The 21,566-nt window shown below is 43.9% G+C and overlaps 1 protein-coding gene across 1 annotated transcript; it reads right to left on the reverse strand.

The window, feature by feature from the left end:
- Nucleotides 1-1,302: 1,302 nt before the first annotated feature.
- Nucleotides 1,303-21,053, reverse strand: HAS2 (hyaluronan synthase 2). The gene is made up of 4 exons (XM_051610664.1): nt 20,448-21,053; nt 10,659-11,285; nt 5,997-6,098; nt 1,303-4,308 (listed from the first exon to the last, which is right to left on the reverse strand). The coding sequence occupies exons 2-4, from the start codon at nt 11,283-11,285 to the stop codon at nt 3,379-3,381; spliced, it is 1,659 nt and encodes a 552-aa protein (XP_051466624.1). The 5' UTR covers nt 20,448-21,053; the 3' UTR covers nt 1,303-3,378.
- Between the last annotated feature and the right edge of the window lie 513 nt (nt 21,054-21,566).

Raw genomic sequence — 21,566 nt, forward strand, 5'->3', positions numbered from 1 at the left:
AGAATTCCTGTTGGAAGTGGCCTCTGAGGGCTCTAGCACTGCCTCCTGCTCACAACAGGGGCAGCTCTGAGGTCGGACGAGGCACCTCAGAACTTTATCTGAGATAGTAATGAAACCCTCCCAGGATGAAGACTGCACTGTCTTTCCAGGCAACCTGCTTCAATGCTTGACTGTCTTCATGGGAAAGGATCTGCTATTTATACCCAGTCTGAACCTCTCCCCTTTCAACTTAAACCCAGAATCTTTCATCTTCCTACCAGGCAGCACTGTGAAGAGCCTGGTTCCATCTTAGAATCAAAGAATAGTTTGGGTTGGAAGGGACCTTAAAGATCATCTAGTTCCAACCGCCCTGCATGGGCAGGGGCACCTCCCACTAGACCAGCTTGCTCAAAGCCCCATCCAACCTGGCCTTGAACACTTACAGGGAAGGGGATCTTTTTGATGACCTCCTCATATGAACTGGGGGTGATCTTAGGTATTCTCCCCTCAAAACCACACCTTCCCTCAGCCCCTCCGCTCCCCCCATCATGCTTGCCCTGTGCTGAACTTGCCCCAATTTATTGACCACTTTCTTGCACTGGGAACTCAAAAGTGAGTACAGTATCCAGATGTAGGGTAACAAGCGCTGGGTGCTGAGAACTGGTCTCCTAACCAATTGACCATGATGAGCCTGTCGTGGTCTAAGAGATGCGTGAGATGTCACTTTTCCCCCTGTTCACTCTATCCCTCTGCCAGTGGCTGCTGCCTATAGCCCTCAGCAACAGAAAATACATATGTGCACTTCAGCTGCACCAGGGCAAAGTGGGCTTGAGAAACAGCAGCAATGAGGAGCAGTACATGTTCTCTGCTTCCCTAGCTATGGAGAGAAGTAAATCCAGTGGACAGAAGGGCTGGAAAATATCAGCTCCCATGTAAAGTACTTTGGCCATAAACTTCAAAGCACTTCCCCAAAGGAGGGTGGATTGCTATTCCTGTTTTACAAATCAGGAAGCTCAGCAAAAAGGGAAGAAGTTGTTTTGACTGAATTCATGTAGCAGCTGCTGGCAGAGGCAGGCAGAGACTCTGAGCAAGACCCGTACACTGTGTCACCAAGGCACCAGGTCCCAGTGCCCAGGGGACCTGTGGTTCCCAGTTTCTGTGCTGCCTCTCAGGGCAGGGATCAGTCCCTGCCATCTCCAGGTGCTCCACTACACAATGGGAAATTCCTACTTGGAAATCAGGCTGGTGACAGTGTAACAACATTCTTCAAAACATGCAGATTTATGGCTTCAAAGCAGAAGTGCTGATCAGAAATACCATGAATTAGTCATAATCTTATCAAAAATATTTTATTTATGAACGTAACAATTATACTATACAACCTATACTGGAAGTACATTGAATAATTGCTAGAATAAATACAGGCAATTCAATCTTTTTATAGAATGAGAGGATTTATTTGACATTTGAATGTTAACCCAAGCTTTAACTTACATCATAAATAGTTAAAAGGCATAGTCAAGTATTATTTTTTCTTTTTACTGTTTCTTTTGCTTTTTTTTTAATACTGTTCTATTTTGTAATCAACACGAATCAACTCTCCAATCATTAACATAATATTAGTATGACTTTCAAGCAATCATGTACCTCAAGATAACCAGACAAATAAGGTAGTGAGTGTGCAGTTCATTCTACAGCAGAATCTATTTGTGTCTGCATAAAAAAGAGAAGCTGAAAATGCTTCTAAGTTCTTTAAGCATCATATGCTGATTTCTGCTTTACCACAGTGCTTTTAATACCAGAATCTAAAAAGGGCATGTATCTGTATGCAGCTGGCTCTCTGTTGCTCTTTATAAAATATATTAGGGCTCAATGCCAAATTCCTTTGGCTGGTGAATTTAGTCCTGAATATTATTTCTCAATGTCATGGTCCAAAATAAATGTCCAAGAATCATTATTAGGCACCAAGGAAATGATGGATTTGCTAATACTTGATGTTTTCTGATTAAAAAAATTGGCTTCTTTTCTGGTAGATATGCTTTAGTCAAACTCAAATTATTTGGCTCAGTACTGGGGTCTCTCTGACACTGGATGTCAGAGCTGATCTTCTATGTTCTGTAAACTCTGCGAAGGGCACTGCAGAAATTTTCTAGTAAGACACCCACATTTTGAAAATGTTGATAACTTTTCTTTCCATGTACTTTTTTTAAACTCAAAAATCTGAACTACCTGCTTGGTACTAGCAGATTATGAACAAGTACAATCATCAGTGAAGTCAATAGTAGTTTTGGGTGTTCAGTATTTCTCCAGATTGGAAATTTTTGACTCCACAGGTCCCATGAAAAATCAGTGGGAGCTTTCCTATAGCCATGTCTTTTCCAAAGACATCAAGGCCTGCCTTGCCTTATGGCTATTGTACATGCCAGGGATATTACACTCTCAGCAGAGAAGCAAATTTCCCTTGTACAATGTTATCCAAAACAAAACCCCAAATTGCACATATCTACCCCTTTGGCCTTTTTCATGCACAAATATGCTTGTATTAATAAACTGACAATGTTGGGCCTTTCCTGATAAATGTCTTGAAAGAGAACATTTAAATGCTTTTTCACAGAAATAACCATTCATCAGTTGCAAAAATGCAGAGAGACTTTTTATTCTTTCTGTTGTGAACAATATCAATTCAGCACAAATTTTGGGTGAGGAAGCATGATTTTTTTTTCCTAAATGTATTTTTAAAGGCTAAAGAACAAAATGTTGGGGAGGCAGCTTTTTTTCTTTTTTTTTTGGCAGATAGTAAAATATAAAATATGTGATTTAAAAAAAGTTGGCTTAAAAATACACACACACAAATAATACAATAATATAAAAATACAGCTCAGCGAATGGGCTCTTAAAATTTACCTTTGGCATTACATTTGGCAGCCTAACACAAAAGACCCTTCCTATAAACAGAACTATAAAAAAGAGAAGTTCATAAATTAAGTTGCAAGGGGTTGTAAGATCCATTTTCTCGAGTCACCAAACTCCTTTCCTTCCTGTCCACACACCTAAGCATGACCAGTGAGGTATATAGAATGTAACACTGTCAGGCATATGCACAATAAAAAAGTGCATAAACATAGAAGTTCTCCCATTTTCTTGTGAACAGGTCGAAACTGTGTGGTTTGCATATTCCCCCCTTGGAAATAAAATTAAAAACAACAACAACAATAATGTTTTTGTTTGTTTTGTTTTGTTTTCTTACTTTGGCAGGATGAAAATGAACCCAGAGGAATATAAATGTCCTATTCCCAGCAGCAATGATCCATTTCCTTTGGCAACATCCATCTGATGCTGCAGATACTACGAGCTCGTTGGGTTGCTTTACAACTCTCTGGGTAACTTCCCACGGGAACATCATACATCTAGCACCATGTCATAGTGTTGCTCTTTCTTCCGCCTGCCACATTTGGTGATAAGAACCAAGTACAAAGTCAAAAGCATCACCCAGTAACATGCATAGAGTATTGTGCCAATGATGAGAACTGTCTGTTTTGACTCAGAAAATGGCTTTTTTGATTCCTTGTAGATAGTGAAAATTACACCACCGAGGAGGATTGTAAACCAAATGGAGACTGGAATGAGTCCTATAAAATTAACTACAATGGTTTTTCTTCCTGACGTGCCCCACCCTGCTTTGTTTATTGTGGCAATTGCAAACATCTTTGCTGGCAGTAAACTTGACATGTACAACACTGAGTAGAGTGACATGAAAACCATGACAATGTTGCCCCTAAGGAAGCTGGCAAAGGAAGACTTTATCAGGCCCACTAACTGAACTGTCAACAAGAAGAGGAGGATGTTCCAGATTTTTCCCCTGTAGAAGAGCTGAATGACTGTGGCGATAAGGAAGAAAGGAAAGAATCCAGTGATTACAGCTTCATAGGTCATCCACAAATGGTGCTTGTGGAACCACATCGCGTTGTAAAGCCACTCTCTAAAGTAGGATTTACTCCAGCGGGTCTGCTGATTCAGCCACCTGAGATACTCTATCGGTGTTTCAGTGAGGCACTTGGATCTAGCTGTGTATTTTGTTGCATAGCCCAGACTTAGCACTCTGTTAGTTAGATGCCTGTCATCTCCAAAGCTGCACTGGGAGCCCATAAATTCTTGGTTGTACCAATCTTCCACGAATTCATGGAGTAAAGAGTTTCTGTACATTCCCAGAGGTCCGCTGATGCACTGGACACAGCCAAAATAGGACTGACAGGCTCTCTCTATGTTAAATGCCATCCAATATCTCACACTGCTCAGAAAGGATATCCAGGAATCGTATTTGTTCAAAATCTGCAAAATACAAGAAGTTTTCATTTTAGATGAGCTCCTGAGAAAGAAAATACCCACATTGGATCAATAAGGAATTTGCAGAGGCTAAAAGCATTGTTATCCAAAATATAGGAGTAACCTTTCTCTTGGTCCAATTAATGACGAGTCCTTTGTTACTTGTACAGTCTAGGACACTGACACCCAAGTCCATGTCTTCACATTCATGTTCTCAGCACAAGCCTTGAGCTCAAGAATGTGCCAGTGTGTAGCAGGATGACTGTGCCAACTCTGCACCAGTATCCTCTCAGTGTGGAGACTTTTAGGGGAACCTGTGGCCTTCTACAACTAGAAAACAGTATTCCGCAACTAGAAACAAAATGGTGATTTTCTCTAACGGCCCTAGTTTCTGTCAGGTTTGAAGGCAAACACCCCAACTTTTCTGTTTCTACTTAATTCCAATACATTTTAGAAGCAGCAGGGTTCAGGGATAGGCTCGAGCCTGCCCCAAATGTATTTGGTGTTTGCTGGAAAGTTAATTAAGAAAAAAAAATAAAAGTCCAGAGCCTTCGTTCTGCCACCTTTCGTCACATGCCTTTCTCTCTCTGCAGGTACTAATGAACCTTCACTGTCATAGCTGAGCCCATAGTGTCTTCTTCCAGTTGTACTCACATGTGCTTGGCATCTCACATCTGTGGGGTGAGTGTGATGCCCGGTTTGTGATCAGCACAGAGCCATAAAGATATTTGGGCTTCTGTGGGAATCTTGATTTCTGGAGTTAAGAGCCACATGCCTGAAATACTTTTGACCACTAGGGTGTTCATTAGTAAGTGCCTGCCCTTACAGATGGCCCTTTCTCCTCTGTCTCACATAAAAGCCCAGTTGAGTATGGAGGACCAATCCCAAAACTAATTGAAATATTCATATATATTTTTCTTTATAAATTGCAGCAGAAGCAATTGTATCAAAAGAAATGAACAGGCTTTTGCTGTATCTGTCAGCCAAACCTGACAATGCTGGAAATCCTGACAAAAGTGGAGCTGGGCTGACTTGGGGGCTTTGCATTGTCCTGTCTGACAGAGATGCAGAGGAAACCCAACAATGCACAGAGCACACAGTGCACTACAGTTCAAAAAGGCTTTTATTCCTAATTATCTTGGATGCAAGTAGTAACATCATTGAATTGCTTGGGGTGCTGGATTTGGCTTTGGATTTGCTGGATTTACCTGTTCCAAATTTCCTGCTCCCTTGTAGCTTTTCTTTGCTATCCAGAGACTCAAAGATGCCACAACAGTCCTGACAAAGCCTGAGCCCCCTTTCCCATGTATATGGGGGAGAATATTATTTTTTTCTTTCTATGGGGTTTAAAATCATATGGTGCTCACATCTAGGAATAATCACAGAATCACAGAATATCTCAAATTGGAATGGACCCATCAGGATCATCAAGTCCAGCTCACTGCTTTTTGCAGGACCACCTGAAATTAACCTATATGACTAAGAGCATTGTGCAGATGCTCACTGAACTCTGACAGGCTTGGTGCTGCGACCACTGCCCTGGGAGCCTGTTCAACAGAGAGAACAGTTAAGGTAACCTAAGAACCTCTATAATGGTATCACAGTATATTCAAAGCTATTCCAGGCAGGGAAATCTGTTGCAGTGCAAACAGTTGCTGAAACCTCTCTGTTAATCCAAAATCCATTGTACTCACCTGCACATCACCTCCAACTCCTCCAACCATTGGATCTTCTTCTAAAACCTTTACCATCTCCACGGATGAGGCTGGATCAAGCATTGTATCTGAATCACAGACCTACAAGTAGGACAAAACAAGAAAAAAAAAAAAAAAAAGGGTTAGGGACTACACTAGAGAAGAAAATAAAAATCATGTGAGGGATTGTAGTGGCTCTATATGCATTATCTCCTGAATGCAATGAAATCTCCCTTTGGAGTCTGCATTGGTACTTCTGTTTGCAACAGGCAGCAAGGAGTGGTGCTCACTGAAACAGAGCGCTCCTTCGAGCTGGGCAGGCAAACAATCCTCTCTTCTGTATCAGCTCTATTTGTTTTACTGGCACATTGGGCTGGCTTCTTTGAATAAGAGATACACTGTCAGAGATGGGGCACTGCAGAGCAAGACAATGTTTGTGGGTGTGTAGCAGATTCCTGCTGAGCCCTGACATAGGGTCTCCCTGTGTTGGCTGCATGGTTGAAGCACCCTGGTCTAATGTTCCCCACTGCCATATGAGGGAAGGAGCGAGGAGCTAAATTCCAGACACTTGTGTGTTGTTCTATTTTTTTAAAAAAAAGTTAGCTAGGAGTCTGGGAAGTAATCTAATAGTTCTTCCACTCACAGAAGGCTTCAGCAGTTCATGTATGAGATGTATTTTGGCTTCCAGAACAAACTCATTTTTAATTTTAGATGCATGGTGTGCTAATAGTAGTGCAGGGATTTGACATTTGATATATAGAAATTATTTGCTATTTTCCTCTGCCATTCTTATAAAAATATGTAAGAACAGACAGAGTCCTGAAGTGCTGTGCTCCACAAGAACCAGAGCAGAAATAGATGACACACACACTAGGCGTTTCAGCCACACAAACACTCTTAGTCAACTAAACACTGTGTACATTAGGAATTGGCTTTCCTCTGGAGAGTAGGAGGAGGGATCAGACAGGCTGGCCAGCCTGCGAGGCAGCTGGCATTGCTTTCCTTAGCTGGGAGCTGAATGAGGCGGGCTGCAGCCTCCTGCAGCTGCAACCTGTGTCTCCTTGTCATGGCTGCTGCTGCTGCAAGCCATGCCTGCATCGTGGGTAAACTCACTCTGCAGACACCCAGAAGTTAGAGCAGAGGAGGCTTTCTGAGAAACACTCCTCTGGCCAGCTGGATCCTGACCTACAAATTCTCATATTGCTTCCAGTTTATCCCCATGTTGCATTCCTGTGATTTCAGACAGGGACGGTAGAAGCAAAAGCTGTTAGCCCTGCATGAATAACCTATTAAGTCAGATTCTGGTGAGGCTTCGTATTTGGTATCCTAGTTTTGGTGTCCTTTCTTCCAACCTTTCAATTCAGCTTAAGCCCTCTTGCTCAAGGGGAGTAGAAACCTTAATGTCTGGTCTGTGACAGGAGAACAGTGGTTTGGGGCTTTGCTATGGACGGAACTCAAGCAGTAACCGAGGCTAACAGGGTGGCATCGCTCAGGATGAAGCTGAGTGTCTGCCAACATGCCCCCCTCCACGCTCACCTGGAGGGGGCTGAGGGGTGAAAGCTGATGAAAGCTCTCATATTTCCATCAGGAGAAAAGACACAAGCATCTCCAGCTCCCACTAACTTGATGCATCCAGCTTATCTCCTCAAAGGGCTCAGGCTGAGGAGCACCTTTGTGACCTAGCCAAGGTGTGCCTCCAGCTTTGGTGTAAAGCTGTCATCGGTGACAGCATTTGGTGATAGAAAGTGAACAAAGCAATTCTGCTGAAGAGGAGAAAGGATGCCTATATTTCTATTTGGGGCTTCATGGACAAACTTGTTGCCGAGTGTTTCGCACAGGGAAATCTGTGCAAAGTTTGCTAAGTACCCAGGGTTCAAGCAGTGATACTCAATCTGTTTCCTGTGACCATGACTAGGGGGCTTTGACCAGCCCCCTCCCCTGCCCTTCTTTTTTCCCTCTGGTGCCACTCGATGCTGCTTAGCAGCCCCCACCTCACCACTAGCATTTGTCCACAGCAGAAAGACCTGCCCATGAGCAGCACAGCTCATATGAGATGAGGAATCCTGAAAACAGCAGTGTGTGCCCTGGGCGTGTCAGCACAGTGGATGTGTCTGGTTTTCTGGGGCAAACCTGTCATGCCACCATTTGCCATCTGGATGAGACTATTTGCAGGTGAAAAGAGGAAACATCCAGAGAAAGACAGACAATTATGAGTCCAAATAAAGCAATCAAGGCCCAGATAGGGGTGGCGCACAACAGCCCAAGAGCAAATTTGCCATCTTTCCACATAAGGACTGAGTGGCCTAGAAATTACTGCCTTGGGTCACAGAGTTGCATGAAAGGGACAGCTGACCTTAAGTGAGCTGTGCAGATACTCATATAACCAGTGGTGATTTAACCAAGCTGCTCTAATAAGTTTGGGCTACACTGGACTGTCCACAGAGGTACCTCCATCCCGTTAAGATGAACTGCACCCTGGCTGACCTAACTAGTTTTGCAGTGATGACACCTGCGAGTTAAACTCCTCTGCCTGATTGCTTGCAACCTCCTAACCTCCTCCAGGATAGAAATAAGCCTTCAGCACTTTCAGGTATTTAATAAGATGCCACTAATGAGCAAGAGCTCGTTATCTGCATTGGTCTGACTGCTCATGATTGCCTGTTCATAACCCCGAGATGTCTTTTAAGAACTGTGAGGCCCACAGTTTCAGGGCTGGGCAATGGTGCTCACTGGTCCACATTTTAAAGTGCTTGATCATCGATGCAGATTGCTCAGCCCTTGAAATGTCAGGCTCATTTAAAGCAAATTACCCCTAGTACCCCCAAAAAAACATTTGGAAAATCTCAACCTTCATTCATTCATAAAACAAAACCACATATCAGCTGCATTGCATCATGACTGTAGTAGCAAGGGCGACCAAGGTGCTGAGTTTCTAATGTAGATGTGACTGTGGCATTAGTCATTATTGCTGCTCTTGGTGGCAACATTACAGTCGCTGACACATTCATCAGGACTTCTGAGCCAGGTCAGGAGTGTTAATTGACTGGAATACTCCAGAAATACCTGGAGATTTTTCTCAGTTTATGCCATGGCTGTTGAAATAGAAACACTTTTTTCCAGGCTCCCTGAAAAAATGCAAGAGCTGGACTGAGTGAGGAAAGTTGCACTGAATCTGTTTCCTCTCTGCCTTCTCTCTCTGCAATCTGATACTTCTGTGTGAAGTGATTATAAAACCATGCTAATAAAGAAAAACAGCATTTTTACCCCATCATAGACCCTCACAGCACAGAACCAAAGTGCAGACAATGGAGAACTTAAGCCCATTGTTTTCAGAGAATAAATCCACTTCAGTTTTGGAAATGGTAGGGGATCGGTTTTAGATCTTTGCCTTACTCTCCCAGTTCCAGTAACAGAGCAGTTCCCAGCACTGTTGAGTTTCTGCCCCTCTTGTGTGGAGGACTCATAGCTCTCAGTCCCGCTAGTGGCACCCTCTCTGCATCCCTTGAACACGGTGCCCGTGGGTGCTGTGCGGTGCAGAGGGTGCACACGCACACACACCAGCAAAAGGCCAGCCAAGGACCCATAGGGGGAGAAGACGGGCTGTTCTCCACATCCCCAGAAACACATCTGGCTCAGCCATGCAGCTGCCCTAAGCCAGCAGAGAGCATCTCACAGGGAGCTGCTGCTCCACCAGAGAAGACTGCTGCATGCTCTGAGGTCGGGAGAAGGTGGGAGGGGTTGAGGGTGGTTAATTGGAAGATCATCTCTTATTCAGTGGGATTGGGAAAAAGAGTCTTGCTGGCCTTGACTGATAAGGAAGGATCCTCAGTGTCCAGCCAGAGACCCTGATCCCACCCGCTTTCCTCCCGCCTCTTTCCCTTTCCACAGCCAGCAGGACTGTTTGCAGGAGTGACGAGTGCTTCCATGTGAAAGGCAAAAACATAGAAAATCTTTCACGGGATCCAAGGCAGCTGGAAATAAATGTGTCTCTGCTGCTTTGGAAACAGAGAGAGAGGACCCAGCCTAATTCATTTTTAAGTGAATAGTGTCATAAGGGCTTTAAAGGCCAAGTCGTGGTGAGTGAGGTAATGCAGCTGTAAGTGATGAACCAAAAGCTCCTTCAGGCTTTAGCTGAAGAAATCTTTCTTTCAAGGCTGCACATTCCCCCTTTATTGAATACTCTGCACAACCTCTGAAGCCTTTAAAACATCCCCATCTTTTTACAGACTCCACCACTGATCTGAGGTATTCCCTAGTGCCACCAAATACCTGCCTGCCTGCTTGCATATGGAGCTGCAAACAACCTTGCAAAATAAAACCTGAGATCTTGACCTGTAGGAGCAGAGAAGGGGTCTTCAGGAGGTCACTGGCTTTGTCTGAAGCAAAATCATTTGGATGAGGGAGCAGTACTGAAGTCTGGGAACGGATTTCAGATTTCTCCAGTAACTGGTGCACAGACTTAACATATTCACAGATAGGCTGACCATTTTAAAAGGTAGCAAAATACACCTTTAATGGTCAAGCTGTTTTCAAACAGACTGAAAGGAGCACTGTGTTCATCAGGGACTAGGATGGCCTCTAACATGCTGCACAAAATATACAAAAGCTGCTTTCTTTCAAAGTGTGTTTGAATTGGCACTGACCTGGTGCTCTAATACCTACCTGTACATAATCCACGCTTCTCCCCAGTGCTTTGAATGCTGTGTACATTACTTCTCTTTTTCCACCCCATTTCTGCATGATGCAAACACTTTTATTGGACAGGACCAGCTGAGATACGTGTTGCATGCTCTCTCTGTGAGACTCCTCGGTCTCACCCGGACCTTTGTCGTGGAAGTTATTACTCCAGATGTAAGTGGCAGATTTGTCCCTACCCATGATTTCAGTAAAAATGTCCATCATGTAAACGTCGTCTTCCGAGTTCCCATCAATGACCATAACAACTTTAATTCCAGGGTAGGTCAATCTTTTCACAGAAAGTAAACATTTTCTTAAGTAGTCAGGATCCTCTTGATAGGCAGCAATACAAAGGGCAACTGTTTTGTTCAGCTTGATTGGAGTCTCTAGTGACCGCTTCATTTTCCTGTGCTCTAGGAAGGCAAACAGGCTTTGGATGATGAGATGTGATGCCAGAATAGCACCATAGAGTCCAAAGGAGAAGTAGTAGTTGTCTGTTTGAATGAACTGGTAGCCCACAATGTAAGCAGCGGTGATTCCCAGCAGAAGGGACACTCCGAAGAGTGTGGTTCCAAGTATTCTCAGGATACATATAAACCTCTCACAATACATCTGCAAAGAAGCACAGAAACTGTTACCAGAGCCACCACTTGCTGATATGAGACCTCTTAAGGGGTGCAGATGGCTACAACATAGAGCTCAGCATCCACAGAAACACCTTGTGCTTCTGCCTGTGTCACAGACTTACTGCATCACCTCGATCAACTTCCCCCATGTAAAGTAAGATTTCAAAGATGCTTAATGTACTAGGGATTTTTCTACTGTCTGTAACGTCCTCACAGAAGGTGCTGTCTGTGTCATCATCTTATTTTGGCAGCCTAGTCTTGCTGAATGAGACACTCTGTCATATTATCCTGGAGGAGCTGGAGAAGGGACTTTAGGGCCACCACCCGCTTCACTGGCAAGTGGAACAGCTGAATGTCTGGGCAACTCCTTCTCATTCCCCATCTGTGTCATGACTGTGTCTTGTCCTGTGTCACTTCTGTCGCTTAGTTATGTTTGAAAAAATATTGGAAAGACATTCTTAAAATAGATATCTGAATGCATTTAGAATTTTTTAAGCAGATGTCTGACCATATTTATAATTTATATTTATATAGTCAGACATCTGCTTTAAAAGGTCTTCTCAATACCACTGCAAAAATGTATTACTCATACACTTGTGTACACAGACACACATGCATGTGTGAGTGTGTGTGTATAGGGCTAGAGGTTGACTGAGATTAAGTCTGTGGCACAAGTACACATTAATTTAACAGAGTCAAGACTCCACCCTGGACTAAGAAATTAATTAGAACATTAGTTAATTCTGACAACTTCTGCATATTCAGGCTACCTAGCTGTAAAATCTGACCTAAGCTCAGGGTTACGGAGGAGCTGGCTGGTAATGAGAATGCTCAGGTATTCTTGAGACAAACAACACAGGCAAGCAGACAGGCAGAATATTGCTACCTAACTGCTTTTTGTTGACAATCACATTAACCATTTTATGCAACAGCTTTCTCAGAATTACAGGAAAATTAATGACAATGTTTTATGTCAGTTGATTGGGCTTAAGGACATAAACCAGATAATGTCTGTTTAAGGCAAACCCAGCAAGTCAGTTGCAAGTCAATGAATCTGAAACTCAGGCTTGAATACTTCACTGAATTAGGGCCTCTCAGAGTAATGGACTTAATATTTGTGTCTTCTTACTACTATTCATATTTTCCTTACTGCTTTCATCTTGCTCATCTGCTGATCATATTTGTTCCACCATCTGTTGGCCAAAGCTGAAGTTGGAATAGCACTTCCTTACATCATATATGTCTTTAACTCTTTCTTGAAAAAATACCAACAAGATGCAGCAGCATAGTTGTCATAAATTATCTTTGTCTGAAAAGTTTCAAGCTTGGAAAAAACCCATCAACACAGAATCACTTACAAAATAAAAATAAAGCAGGCTAGCATAAGGTCTGAAGTTATGAAGACTATGGTTTTTTTCCACTGGCTATTTAGGGTCTTAAATGTTGAGACAGGAGGAAGCCTCTTAAATGTATATTTGGAGACTGTCACAGAAATAGGACCCTATCTCTAGGACTTCCTTGAATACTTATGGCTGGGCTCCGACAGGTGCCTAAATCACCCACCAGCAAAAGGGACTGTGCCTGCTCTGGCCTGTCTGAAAGTCTTTCACAACAGGGGTCATAGAAAAGCCTAAATAAAGATAGCTTATGCTTACCACCACTATAGATGAATTAAAACTCAGTGCCCAAAATAGACTCGCTTTAGAAAACAGATTAAGTAATGGATCCCCTCTAGATTACCTTGCAGTCAAATAGCCTGTGTGCTTATTAATTCCTCAAGCACACAGAAGGTCACAAACATCAAGGTAAATGTTTCATTCAGGATGCAGGGGTACTCTACTTTCCCATTTGGGGTCCACTATTTCTCTTCTCTTGCCAGAAATAGAAAATTCCTATTAGTAAGTAGAGGCTAAAGTCTGCTTACATTAAGAATTATATGGCTGAAATCAATGGACCACTTGTATGGGTAGAGCTCACAGGACTTAGATTAAGATACGAGCATTTACATTTGACTGACTATATACCGTACCAAGGCTCTTTTATATTAATTTGCTATTGCTTTTTCTCTTCCTATGAAGTGTTTCTGCACAATAGGGAAAAAAAGAAAAAAGAAAAAAGACATTAATTCTCTGATCTTGTCATTACAGCACAGCTTCCCTCCCTCACAAAAAAAACAGTCTTTTAAGATCAAGAAATGTGTTTCTGGTCTTAATAAAACAGCGTTTTTTTCCTATCCTTTCACTGTTAACCTTGGGAAAATAAACTGTGTTTTGATCTAAATTCTTGGCTTTCATCAAAGAAACTTTCCCCTTTGTATGTGCAATTGAGGTTTTTATGTATAGTCTTTTAACTGACTGAATCTCAGGGAAAGTCTGGAAAAAGTTGCTCAATATTCTCAAGCTTTAGCACGTGATCTATTGATAACTTGCCCAGCAGAACTGATCTTTATCAACTTGAACATGCCCAAACAATGGCAAAGAAGCCAAAAATCCTCCACCCTTCTCCAATAATCAAGCCAAGATGTTAGAAGGAAATGATGCTTGTACAAATCTGGGACCAAAAATGAACTGCTGAGTCAAGGAGGAGCATTGAGGGTGGAGAATAGCTACATCAGAGATTTTAAGGTCAGACAGTGATGAGTATCTAGCCTGGTCTAACACAGTGAAATGTAAAAAGGACATCCTTAGTACAGAACCAGCTGAAACTGAATCCTGAGGTTTCCTGAAGTTGTCATATGAACCAGTGTAGAGTAGTACTGTGTTTTACCAGTGCAAGACTAGAATGATGCCATGCTGAGTTAACATGTGTCAAATGCTTGATGAAGGACCAACACCCATGATAACTTTCAAAGCCACAACTATTTTTCAGTCATTACATTGATAAGCACTCTAAGTATCAGCAATATTCTTTCAGAAAAAAATGTAATAGCTTTTATTCAAATCTGCCATCACTACAGCTGACTAATTGGCAGGGGGTACCCTACACGCCTTGTATGATCAGCACAGCTTTATGTTTTGTTTATGTCTCAGCCAAACAGATCTTCAGTTCCCTGAGGGATTTAACCCAGTAAGTTTGTCCTGGGAAACAGGCACTGCAGCACTTAACAAAGAAAACAATCACCACCACCTAGTCTAGGAATGAGGTGCTCCACACATGGAAGACATGCAGCCAGTCCATATTCCTGGATCAACAAAGATAATCTAAAAGCCACTTCTGTATACACATGGAACTGTTGCTACATGAGAACAACTGTCAAAGTGAGGAGAGGGACATACATGGCTTCTCACCTGGTGAGAACCTAAGTTGGTGGTAGTTACCTCACTCTCTGGAGTCAATCCTGGGTTGTGCACTTTCTGAGCAGTTTTTTAACCGATTCTGTAAAGCAGGAGGAAGATAGTACCTGAAATGTGCCCTCTTTACTATTATTTTTTTTTAAGGGTGAAAACTATTTAGCACTGAAGAAAGTTGGATTTTCCATTGCTTTGCATTAGCCCTGAAGGACATATCCAGCAGGCAGCAAGACTGAAGATTACAGGTTCTGTAAGCAGCTGGAGACATTAATTACTTATTATTAAAGCTTGCCCTACTCAGGACAGTGGCTGAGTCTGACTGTTAGTTCTACTCTGTGGCTTGGGCACCTAAATCCTTTATGGCCACCTTCACTTAACCCTGCGATGCTGAACCAAGCTTTACACAGCCTCCAGCGAACAGGGTCATGATTTGTATGCACAAGATGAGTGAATGTAGAGAGGTTTCAAAGGCTACTACTGAGCAATTTGTTGTCATGATCTTGCAGCTGTTTATTTCCACGGCTGGAGCAGGTCAGTGTTAATCAGACCACCTAGTAAAAATGAAATATGAAAACCACATGCTAAATCCTAATGCTACATAGGCTGTTGCTGATTCAGTGACACATTTTGATTCACCAAGCAGCCCCAAATATGTATGTGCCTTGTAGTGGCTGCACAGAAGGACACAATGTCTGCCTCTCTTTGAAGGATCCTATGGAAAAGCATTGGCAAGAAACATCCCTTTGCATTCTCTTGACATCACAATCCACTTAGCGAACTATTTGGCATTATGCCTCTTTTGGCATCCTGATAAAGCCACACAGAGTATTTTTTTTTTTTTTTTTTGCTTTGGTCACACCTGTGATGAAGGAGAACTCACTCTACAATATCACTTAACTGAAGAATTGACTGATACATACACTGTACTTATAATGACTGGGGTATTAACTCTAACACTAGAGATCACAGACCTTTCTCAGACTGAATAAAGCTAGATCTCAAATTAGAAGAACACAGCAATATATGCTTGAGTTGTCTCTATTCTGAGAAATATTTAGGCTAGCTTTTAACTGTAGTTATAGTACATAGAGTTAACTTTAATAAGATCCAGGCACTTGACTGAAATTCAGCAGGCTCTTATGTCCTGCTTTGAACTGGGTCTTACTCAGCAAAGAACACTGCTGACTTCCATGGTAAAGCACCACATTTCCCCTCTTAAATCATATAGCACAGCCCATCCATATGGTTATTAATCAGCTTTCATGCATTGCTGAGAGTAACAGGACCTGGACATAGTTTATCCTTTTGCAAGGTCAAGAGGTAAAGAGGAAAAAAAAGCTGAATGTGTCATTAATATATTAAGAAGATTAATAAACACAAGACAGGCAAATACATATGCTGAAAACCTATGTGCATTGGTGTCTGAACACATCAATATTATCTGCAGTCTGCTCACTTATTCTGCACCAACCATTGTGTAGCTGCCGTGAGGACCAAGGCAGCAATCAGGTTATCCCCTGCACCTGCTAAAGGTCATGAAACCAGTGACTGACAGGAGGTCAAAGTGGGACATCCCAGCAAATGGGATGCAGCTCACTACCTCATCTGTTCCAGAAGTCATCTCTCATGCACAACAATCAAACATATTGCCTTGTAGTACTTCAGGCTAGCTTTACCCCAGAAGATTAAAAAGCAAGAGAGGTAGATAGAAGAAGTTCATACATGTACCACAGTGATTCGGAAGATCATTTAAAATAATTGGCACTTATTAACACCAAAGAACTGAAGACATTTTTTAAAAAAAACTTAGACTGCAAAAGTCAGTATTCGTTCAGGAGACAGTTGCAAAGGTTCAATCACAAGTGTGCTTATTTCATCCTCTTCACCTCTAAAGGTTCAAAAGAACTGAGTCTCTGCAGACATCTTCCATTTTCCATCCATTTTCATATTTTACTCTGAACTAAGTTTACTCAGACCCCATGGATTGAAAACCCTTTGGTGTCTGAAAAGTGTCCTCCAGAGGTACATCTTGCAATTGGTTTCATTCAAGAGGAATCCAGTTTGTGTGCCCAGGGATCGTTTTGCAATGCAAACCCAAGCAATGTGGTTGGAGGGGGGTAACAAGGTAGCATTGCACACTCCTGAGTCAAACTAAAATGTTAACACACCAACCAAACCCACATACACGATCTGCACATCAGACTTGTCAGCAAATCAGAATTGCTATGTGCTGAAAACCTTTGAAAATGTCTAATTTCAATGAGCCTGCATAGAAGCTGAATTCTTGAGTGTCTACTAGTCGTGGTTCTCTGGATTCAGCAAAGCATATAAGTATGTCATTAAAGATAAGTGTGTACTTAAGTATTTTGCTGAAGAGGGAAATCAGTGGATAATTTATCTTGCTGTTCTGTAGTGCACGCATAAACAAATCCTTCTCAGTGAAGCTGCTATTTCTAGGATACTCATGATAAAAATGTATGTGTAGATTTGACAAATTTATACAGATTAATCTCCCTTATGAAGGCTGTCAGATGGGTCATTGCTTAACCACTGCATTTCTTACTTAGGGAACCTAAGAATGGGCCAGGACACAGACAATCTGGATTTTGTTTCTAGTATTTCCATTCAGCTGTGGGGTGACTTTAGATAAGCTCTGTCTCAGTTCCCTCACCTGTAAAATGGGCACTGTGGTCATGTAAGAGGTTCATGAAGGTCTACAAGACCCTTCATAAGGCTTAGGTTACTGATGTTTGTAATGCTACTCCTTCTTGTGTGATATTGGACACATTAGTTCTTCAGTGCCATATAATTGTTTTTCCTAAAAAAACCCAACAGACCACTTCCTACTTTCCATGCCTATACTCCCCTGAAGGTCGAGTTAGTAGGGATTTGTCTATAAAAAACATGCAGCTCTCACTCAGCAGTGAGGTTGGCAACATAAAAGCTGACACACGTGGGTTTATGTGGATACAGCTACTGAGGGCCGGTTGCACACAACTGAAGGAAGAGCATAATCTTTTATAACCCTGAAAAAACCTCCTTAGTTGTGAGAATAATAGCATTGGCTTCAACAAAGCAGCTCCTTGAATGAGATGAGCATTTGTGTGCATGTGTGCACACACAGGCTGACACCTGCTCTATGAGGCCTTATACCCATATAGCCTGTGTGTAAACACAAACTGTATCTGAGCATCACCATATTCCAGACAATATTTAGATTTGTTATTAACCTTATTTTGGTGGGAAAATAAATCTTTTATATTTGAAGCACAAATTATTCCAGGTACACATTAATTACAAGCATAAAATATCTCTGCAGACTCCCCCCCTTCTATTTTACAGCCCACAGAGAGGAAACTGAAAAGTTATGTTACATCTGTACATCTTTATTACAGCAGAGTTCCCATATCTGGTGCTTTTGGTTATTTATCACTTCCAGATTTTGTCATGCCATTGATCTTCTGGAAAGGGCTCAAATAGGACTAAAATTAACTCTGGGGCTAGGTTTAAAAAACAGAACAGGATTAGTAATGATGGCAAATTGTAGCTGTATGAACAGGCTTTGATCAGCAAATCAAGATTCTCCTGCCTGCTCAAGGTATGTTTCCCACTAAATTGCTCAAATTTAGTCTCTTACAGGTTTGACTACCTGATGTGGAATGAATTCTACAACTGCTGGTTGGTTTTGTCCCTAATGTCAGCAGTGATACACTAGCTCTTAAATTAACCAAAAGAAGGCCAGCACCCTTCTTCCCCAATCAAGTGCTCTAAGAAATACATCAAGAAGTAAATAATGTTTGTACTCAGATATTTTGGATTGCGCTTAAACAAAAATCTAGTTTTAGAAGTGTTTTCTGGTTGCTGGTTATGAAGTCCGTGGACTCTTTTGGCACAAAACCAACTACTCCATGCCTTACTCCAGCAAATAAATATTTTATGTTCATAGGTTATTATCTTGCAATTTGTTTATAAGAACAGGTGATACCTTGTTTGACTTTGTCAAGTCCCACTACACTGAATTGCCTCTTTATACACTAATCTTGTCTAGTAATGGAATGAAGCAAATTTGCTTCCACACCATAAACATGAGCAGCTGAGCTGGTTGCTAGTGAACTAGCATGGGCAGCTGCTGAATCCAGCAGAGCTGCTCTTCCCGCTGGGAAAACCTTTCCCCAGGTTTTCCTACACTGGCATGTAGGATACAAAAGATCTTGGCTTTATAGGCACCAGTGACAAAATTCTCTGAGCTTGACAGGGCTGGATTTTGAGCAGTTTTTCAAGGGGATCACACTTCACTGCTGTCACGCCCAGTTGAAATGATCTATCCTTTCTCCTGAGCAAGCCCTGAGGTGCTCGCCTTAAGACCCAGTGTGTGCTGGGGAAAAAACACGTGTGTTCCTACGGAGAAATGATCCATAAGGAAGACTACAAAGCAGGTGGCTAATGCCAAGGAGCAGCCACGCCTCGGGAGATGCACATCACTGAAGGCCCTCAGAAGGGCTTGGACAACACTTTCTGGGAGTGTTCCAGTATATTGGGGTCTCCCCACAGGGCAGGAAAATGGAGTAAATTCCCTCAAGGTCCCTTTCGTCCCGGGCAAGACCAGGTGAAGGGTGCTGGGGCTCTCAAGACACCCCGGCTGACCCTGCAACAGATGCCGGGAAGGGCCAGGGGGCACAGAGCTTTGCGGAGGGGCACGGAGGCGGAGCGGGGCGTCCCGCGGGAGCAGACCCCGGGCACCAGGGATCACGAGGGTGGAAGCGGCGCCGCGACCCGCGGGCCCACGCGCCGCTCGGCCGGGGAAGCCCTGCCCGCGCGGCCGGGGGGGGGCGGCGCTGCTGCTGCGTCACCGGGTGGGCGGGGCCGCGGGGAATCCCCCGCGCCGGCACGTCACGGGGGGCGGAGCCCGCGGGTCCCGCCCGGCGGGGCCACCGGGCCCGGCGGGGCAGCCGCGCCCCGGTCTGCGGAGCGGGCCGGGCGGGCCGGCAGGGCTTTCCCCGCCCGACACCGGGCGGGCAGGGGGCGTTCAAGGCTGCTCTGGAGCTGCTTTCGCCGCCCGCCCCGCAGCTGCGGCCCCCCCCGGTGCGACCCCCTCCATCCCCCCCCTTCCTCTGCCGGCCCTGCCGCCGCCGGGCGCCGGCGCGGGTCTGGCTGGCGGGTGCTGCCCGACGGGGCGGGGCCCAGCTCAGGCGTGCGGCGCTGGAAGTTCGCGGGCAGCTCCCGCCCCACCCGCACCGCTCCGCTCCCGGCCCTCCCTCCGCAAACCGCTCTCCGGGCTCAGCGCGGCGCGGCCGCCGTGGGTTCTCGCCCGCGAGGCGGGACTCCAGCCCTCCTCCCGGCGGCCGCTTCCCCGCGGTCCTGCCCGTCCCTCCGCTCCTGTCACATCCCCCTCCCGGCGCGGGATGCAGCGGCCCGGCACGGCTGGGGGAGTAGCCAGCCCGGGCGCTGCGCGGGGCGCGCCTCCCCCGCGGGGCTCAACGGAGCGGCTGCCCGACCTGTTGCTCGGTTTGACTCTAATTTTAGGCTCGGCTTGGTTTTTTGTTTGTTTGTTTGTTGTTGTTGTTGTTGGGGGTTTTGCTTGTTGGTTTGGTTTGGTTTGGTTGTGTTGGGTTTTTTTTTCCTAAGTCTCTCAGCAATATCTGAACCGGATTACACGGAGGAGGGGTTGAAGCTGAAAACCTCATTCATCCTCACTGCGCTCCTATGCATTGCTGAAATAGGTAGAGCCGGTAAGATCCTCCCCCAGCCTCACTCCTTTTTTGGGGATCTGTTTCAGCTTTCCTCCCTTGAATAGTGGGGATGGGGGAAGAGGGGCTTTCGCTCTCGTGGTGACAGAAGCGTAATCATAAATCACGTACCTTGTTTGTCCTTCTGTCCTTTGGTCATAGAGGGGCTCCAGCCAGCTGTGTGGTCTCACGTACCGTTGCTCCCGCTGAACAGTTTCCAAGTTTGAGGTAAAAGATCAAATCGCACTTTCCAGGGACTTATTGAGACGCTCAGAAATAAAAAATATTTAAAATGAAAAAAAAAAAATCGTTTAAGGCTATTCAGTCCTACTCATTTTCTCCCACGTGTTTTCACTATTTACCATGTATTTGTCTTTCTCTGGTTCAGTTTCTAGCTAAAAACTGTGGGATTATTTTTTTTCAAATAATAATAATAATAATAATTAAAAAAAGTTAGAAGTAATAAATTAGGAGTTAGTTTATCGTGGTCGAAGCTGAAGATCTTTTCTCCAGCCCGGCTAGCCAGAAGCCTGGAGAAGTTGCAAGGCAGCGTCTGAAAGTTTGAGAGATGTACAGCATCAGATAAAGTCTCTTTGGTGATGCCTTGCTGAACGAGTAACTGTTTCAATGAGGTTTCTCAGCAGCAGCAGCAGCACACGGGTAATATTTTCCAGACGTCTTTTTCTTTCCTGCTGCTGCTTTTCTGCCTCCTCCACGTTATGGGGTCTTCTAACAAGTGAGACTTGAGTGGTTTTAATAGGCGGAGGATGGGAAGAAGGAGGGGAGGGAACTCCTGTAAGGAGGAAAAAAAAAAAAAAGAAACCGACCCTGCCCATTGAAATGATCTCAGCCAAGGACCAGTTCAGCGGCCGGAATTCAATTAGCTAAGTTGCAATTTTTTGCAGAGAAATGCAATACACATATGCTGCCACCACCTGATTTCCTATTCATGCCCCGCAGTTAGGGGGAAACCCCCAATTTCCCGGCTCCCTGCATCTCTAGGTTGGGGTGTGGGATTCATCCCTCCCACAGCCACTATTCGTCTGGGACAGCTTTTACTGCTGCTGGTTTTTATTATTAAGGGAATTGCCTCTATGAATGGATGAACTTTTCAGTTTCCAATCCTGCTTTACCCATTCACTCTCGGAAACATTTGCTGTAGTAAACACCCGAGGAAGCTCATACTAGCTCCAATAACCGTGCCACTTCGGTTAAAACAAGCCAGGAAACACGTTAGGCAGATCAAGAACT

This window comes from Apus apus, chromosome 2, assembly GCF_020740795.1.
Source record: "Apus apus isolate bApuApu2 chromosome 2, bApuApu2.pri.cur, whole genome shotgun sequence".
NCBI lineage: Eukaryota > Metazoa > Chordata > Aves > Apodiformes > Apodidae > Apus > Apus apus.